The sequence below is a fragment of the Humulus lupulus genome, chromosome X (genome assembly GCF_963169125.1).
Source record: "Humulus lupulus chromosome X, drHumLupu1.1, whole genome shotgun sequence".
Classification (NCBI taxonomy): Eukaryota; Viridiplantae; Streptophyta; class Magnoliopsida; order Rosales; family Cannabaceae; genus Humulus; species Humulus lupulus.
Window position 1 is genome coordinate 33,288,594 of NC_084802.1, and position 6,851 is coordinate 33,295,444.

The window sequence follows — 6,851 nt, forward strand, 5'->3', positions numbered from 1 at the left end:
TTAGTACTAATAATCTTCATTACTCAAATATATAGATATATCCAATCTTACCATATTGATTGTATAGTTCTTTCAAACAAGAAATTCCTACCTATTGATGTATACGGAGTGGTTATAAATGGATCAAATTCTGGATAAGATGTCATTGATAGCCACTACAATGTTGTCGTAGCACTGCAACACACGAAATGCATCCTTATCCCTTGCTGCGTAATCTAGCTGCCAATTTCAATGAAAAGCTTTCTCTTTTGAGTGTTGACACAAATAAACATATAAAATGCAAACACTAACACAAAAAGATGAGAAGAAGAGAAAAATAAATAAACACAACTGCTATCACCCATTGTGGCACTTCTTTCTTTCTTTTAGTATGTGTGTACATAACATGAATGTATAAAAAAAAAATATGGCTTATATCTAGCTATGCTAGTATGCTCTGCTTCAGAAATTACGATAAAAGGGAAAAAAAAATAAGCGCAGCACAAACTTACTTTGGAGACATTGTTGGAGAGATCAAAATAGAGCTTTCTGAGTTGAGGCCTCTGAGTTGCAGGGCTAGCTTGAATAATGGTATACAAATCCAGCTTGACAAAAGCAGAGCTCTTTCTTAGAGCCTTCTGAGCTTCCCGCCATGACTGTGAATCTATCAAATCTTTGACCTGCAACAGAGCAAGAATATGGTCTCTTATACCGTTCTGGGCTTCCTCCACTGTCTGGCCCGGGGCCACCATTCCCAGTCCCATGTCCAACCCATTTGCCCATTTACCGTCAAAATTGAAAACCACTGAGCCTATAGCCACCATCACCAACCCTCTTCTGCTTTTACTCCAGCCTTTGAGTTCTGAGGCCTTGTTCAGACCCAAACTTGTTGGTTTCAAACAACAGCAGCAGCAATTGAATAAGGGGACTATTCCTGTTCGCTGAACCGAAAAGGGTTTCACTATCATTATCATTTTTCGGTCATCCAAATTGATACGAATTACGCCTGAGAGCAGTTGTTGACTCAACTCAACTCAATGCTTATCCTCTTCTCTTCCTGCATGTCTTTCATAGCTTTATAGCAGACTAAGATTCAGCCCAAAAGTTTTTTTTTTTTTAATTTACCTAGAATATAAAAGTATTTACAAAAAAATATATTCAACCAAACCAAATTATTTATACAATTAAACCATGCTTCCCTCAACTTTTGTTTTTGTGGGTTATAAAAAGTTAACTTTTTTATTATTTACGAGTCCGATAAGATAATAATTGTTCACTTTCTTTTATTAATTTTTTTTGCCAAAACTTATTTGTAGACATTTTAATATACATAAAAAAGATTTTTTTCTTCCAAACTATTATCACTACCTTATTGTGCTTCCTAAACTTTTTGCGTAGTTTTAAACTCCTACCAAACTATTATCGTTATCTTATTGTGCCACTTCTATTAGTTTTTATCCTACATAGTTAATAAAGTGATGATTTGACACTTAAGGCAATAATTAAATTTTAAAAAATAATTTAAAAATAAAAAATATAAAAATGATTTCAAAAGATTAAAAAAATAACTTAAAAATTATAAAATCTATTGTTTTTTTACTTTTTTTTTTTATCTTTTTTCATTTTTTCGTCCATTTAAAAATTATAATGTGTTCTTAATATTTAAAATTAAATAAGTAAAAATAGAAAAAAGAAAGTAAAAAATATATATTTTAATAGGAAAAGATATTTAATAAAAAAATTTATTTTACTAAAAAATAATTAAAGATCTTTTCTTATTAAAATATATAGTTTTTACTTTTTTTTTTCTTTTTTCTAATTTTACTTTAACACTCTAAATTCTAACTATAATTGTAGAAAATAAGGATATTGAAAAATAAACGTAATAAATCATAAAAAAAATGTTGCCTTTTTTATTGATAATTTAAAATAAACATACCCCGGGTTTAAAAACAATAAATAATAGTCTTTACACTAGAATAAAAATAAAACTAGGCAACATTTAATAAAGTTCATAATTTCCCAGGAATAATAACATGCAGCTATACAACTCCCACATATTCACACCAGTCTTGCTATCGGGGATCCGCTCGCCACCGGTCATCTAAGGTTACCTTAATCTGCAAAAATAAAATGAATGCGCTTCTAAGCCCAATAAGGAAAATACACAACAAATCATACAGAAATCAATTATAATCTCATAATAAACAAATTCACATGCAGTTCTAGAATCATAATAGAATTTAAAGTCACAATCTATCATATATCACAGTCATACCAAAGATCACACACAGATCTAGATCATAAATTATATCCTGCAATCATAACATTAGTCATAAACACATAAATAACAAATCAGGACATCCAAAGAAACAAATAAGAGCTATAATGGTTGGACATCTCCACAGCCCATTATACCACAATGCCTCCACAGCCTAAAACAGAGCGCTAGTGCTCCACCCTTACCGTTTCCATGTGCCTGAAATGTTAGCCATATAAAATAGTAGATCTAACATCTACACTACCTAATTTTCCTTACCTCAGAAATCTGAGAATATGAATAACTGGCGTGAGAGATTACAAAGCTAATTTACCAAGTTTTTCGGAAACTAGAATTATCAAAGATAAGAGAGCAAAAAGAAAGGATTTAAAGAGAATCACACAAGGGTTTTTACGTGGTTGAGGCGTTAAAAAGCCTTAGTCCACGAGTCTATTGTATTAGAGCTTAGAGAGCTTTAGCAATTGAGTTTTCTGTAAGTTTGAGTAGAGTATATGCTTACAAAAGAAAATTCATATCCTCTCTATAGTGCACAACTGGTCCTATTTATAGGCAGTTGGATGCATTGGACTTTGGTCGAACTAATCCGGGCCTAATGAGGGTATAATTATGATTTGCTCACTAACGGAGGCTTAATACAAAGGATTCTATCAAACAAAATACACTAATCAGGGCCCATTGGGCCGGTTTGAGCATTACCATGCTATACAACTGACAATAGTACGCAGCTTTAGTCTGGTCTACGTGGGCTTCTAAGGAGATCCTGGGGACAAGATCTGTCAGAGTACTGGCAATATTAATTTGAATAATGGCGTACATTCCGTATGTAACCTCTTCTGCAGGTTAGTTGAGGAGACAAAACTCCGTGTTTCTCAGGGTGATGTCAGTGCTGGGGACAGTCTATCATGCCCAACCCGAACGCCTGGTCCGGGTTCATTTACCAATATCCTAGTCCATTTAGCAAGACCCTGGTTTGTTTACCAGAGCTTGGGTTCATCCGCTATCGTCCCGATCCATTCTTAGACTTGAGTCCATCACCTTTAATTGCATCCTAGATGACGTATTAGGCTGGGTCCGGGAGGACAAATCGGGCCCACGTCATGGTCCCGGTTCCCTTGTGTGGGGGTGCCTAGTGGACAATACTGGGCTTGTTGGTAATTGGGTCATCCAGACTTATTCTATCCCCATCCATTCGGCTCATGCTGGGCCTTGGATCTCTTTAAAATAGCCCATAGACCCAGTGTGACGTGCCATGTGTCCTGGGGGAAAACAGGGATAACATTTACCCCCCAAGCCTTCGTCTGTGCTCGCACAGTGGAGGCTTGCTTCATTTTCCCAAATCAAATTCCAATATCCCGGTTCGTTCCCCGGGAGATGGGTCCATTTCCATGGGGGGCCACTTAGTTAACCTCGCATGAAAAGAGTTTGTGCCAATGTCCCTGATCGAATCCCAACAGCCCGGTTTGTTTCCCAAAAGGCGGGTTCATTTACTTAAGGGACGTTTGGGCGACCCCTGTTAGAGAATATATTTTATTGCTCAATGGAAAAGTGGAAAAACCAAAAATACAACTCTATGCAAAGAATACAATGGACTAGATGATAGATAAATAGGTTTACAACTCAATGACCAACAATACAAGTAAATAAGAAGAATAAGAGGAACAAAAGAATGAAAACACAAACAAACTCTCACACAACCAAAGTGTAGAGTAGTGGGGATCACCAACTTGAACAAGGTTCAAGACCTTTGTCCAAAAGCTTATTTCCCCTATTCTCTAAGCACTAAGGGATCTCTCTAGGAAATAGCTCTCTAGAATTATCAAGCTTTTTGGTGTATTTTCCAGCCAAGTGCTTTGTGGATGGAAAATGGTGTGTCTTACAAGTCAGCATTAGGCTCCTATTTATAGAGTTTGAGATACCCTTTGGATTTCAAATTTCACCAACCCCCATGGCTGTTACCAATGTTTAATTGGATTAATATGGAATTAAAATTGAAATTTAGGAGTTATTTGGGTTTTTAGAACTATTCAACACATTTGGAAAAAACTGAAAATTTGGCCTGAAATGCACCTGTGGCAGCGGCCAGGGACATCAGTGGCCGGGGCCACTGCTCTCTGGCCCCCAGGCCGCGGCCACCATCATTCACTGGCCGCGGCCACAGCCCATTTTCAACACTTGAAAATGTGCTGTTTTTCCAAACGGTTCCAAACCCTCCCAAATGATTTTGTAACTCTCAAAACACATTATTGGGATTTAAATCATATCTCCAACAGCCATATTTCATAATGGCTTTATGAAATCCAATCTCAAATGTGTAACATATAATATACACATTATTGGGTAATATTTGGGAGTTACAAATTTGTAACTGATTTTGTAACTCCAAAATATGTCACATTTGGGCACACACATGTGTCCAATTTTGTGACTCTCAATAATATGTTACAAGGTGTGACAAATCACATTTGTATGACAAATCACATTTTGTCACATTATTTAATCTAATATTATATTATATGAAATAATATAACATTCCCCCACTAGATTAAATAATCATTTTTGTAACACTTATTTAATCATTCAAACATTATATTAAAATATAATAACCCCTGTCCTTTCAAATTCATCATGTTATACGTACGTGTTTCACTATAACCGGTGCGTCCATATTACTCGCGCATGACAGATTTGGGGAGAATCTCTTGATTATCGTGTTGACAGCCAAACGTCAACGTGATTTCCGAGGTGTCCCGTCTGTACAAGTGATGCTAATAGGGTAATTGAGTGGGTCATTTAATATTTATGCACTAATTGGGACCGTCGGATGAGGAAATTTATAACATTTCCTATTGTGGATCGTTGGATTGAGTGGACACGGATCGCCAATTGTCGAATCCACAATCCGATACTCGATTGGGCTAATTAAAGACTCTGGGCAATCCGGGACCGTTAGATGAGGGAAGTTATTCTAAATTGCTGGATCAAGCAGTATGCTTTTTGCCCTATAAATACCCTCAGATTTTCATTTGTCACTTTACACATTCTGAACAATCAGAGCTGAGAGAGAGAGAGAGAGAGCATTTTATGTTCGAGTTTGCCGACGAGATTCTCTGACGACTACTTCATCTCTGTCACTGTTTCTTCCCGGACCACATCTTTTCCGCACCACCGTCAGACAATCCGATCCCAGTTCAACCAGTGGTCGAGCTTCTGTATCGCCTCCACCGATTCAAAGCTGAGATCTTGTCGGAGACCCCACGACTTCCAGATCCAGTCCCCCATAGTAAGTTTCCTGGTCCTTTACTCTTTTTTTTTTTTTTTAATTTCCTTTGAGACCATAGGATTGTTAGGGTTAGGACCACCGCATTGGGTGGTTATGAGCAAAATAGAGACTTGTAGGATAGACAGTCTAGGTAGTTTCTCCGGTAGAGTCGTCCCAGATCTCTTTGGGCGTCCCAGACTGATTCGAGAAAATCGAGAAAAAATCTTTCTTTTGTAGTTCCCGATTAAGATTCTCGGGATCTCCTTTGATCCCGGATCTGGGTCTGGAGGGGACTTCTCCAAGAAGTTCTAGGAGAAACCCCCGTACCTTAACCAATCTTTTTGGGTTCTGGTGTTAACTGCTTGGTTTTCTTGTTTCCTTAATTGTTCCCAGATCATCAATCATGAGCAGCGGCATCACCCTTCACCCGAAGGAATATGTTCAGTCGAGCTCCATTGTCCTGGAAGGGCGCAAACCTCTCAGTGGTAACGCATGGGAGATGGACGGGGAGAAAAATGAATTCCAGAACTACTGGATGCTAGACGCTTTGGAGAAGCACTTGGGAGTAGAATCGACTCTCGGACTCTTCTACAACCGTCTGGACAGGAGGGAGGAGAAGGCCCACACCAGCGTGGGCGAATTCAAGGCTTGGAGCGTAGGACATATCAGTGCGGGAGCTACGCTCCCACTTCACGGATACTTCGCGCGATTCCTCAAGTTCGTGGGAATCGTGTCGTTCCAACTCCTGCCCCAGGCCTACAAGTTGCTCACGGGGTGGCGCATTTTGTGTGTGTCAAAGTAGATCCCAGTGCCTAGTCTTGCGAAGGTGTTGTATTTCTATAAGTTGGTCACATCTTAACGTTAAAGACAAGACCCGGGACAACTTCTACAAGTTGAAGCCCCGCGGCAACTATCCGACTCCTTACAGTTCCTAGAAGCACCCCCGGATGTCAGGCACTACTAGTTCATGATATCCGGGTTTCTCCTGTAGAAGAATCCCACGTTGGTGCTGGACTTTTAGTGCATGGGTAAGTTGTTTTCTCCTCAACTCCTTTTCATTTTCCTTTTATTTTCTGTTCTTCATTCACACTCCTGGAACACAGGATCGTATGCCTAAACTCTCCTCACCAAGTCAATCCTGGATCGAAATAAGAATTACGCCAGCCTGAGCATGAAGGAGCTGAATGTGGGGGACTACGTGAACACGGAGAATTTATGGCTGGTTGGAATGCTCGCGGCCAACCAGATGATTGCAACCCCTAGCTTCTGGGAGCTGTAGTGTGAGAGAGATCTCGCCTTGAGGGAGGAATTGGCCCTCGTGCATATCGAGGT

At 38.9% G+C, this 6,851-nt stretch overlaps 1 protein-coding gene across 1 annotated transcript; it reads right to left on the minus strand.

The window, feature by feature from the left end:
- On the minus strand, positions 1-1,093 carry LOC133807060 (psbQ-like protein 3, chloroplastic). The gene is made up of 2 exons (XM_062245202.1): positions 492-1,093; positions 1-219 (listed from the first exon to the last, which is right to left on the minus strand). The coding sequence occupies exons 1-2, from the start codon at positions 951-953 to the stop codon at positions 124-126; spliced, it is 558 nt and encodes a 185-aa protein (XP_062101186.1). The 5' UTR covers positions 954-1,093; the 3' UTR covers positions 1-123.
- Between the last annotated feature and the right edge of the window lie 5,758 nt (positions 1,094-6,851).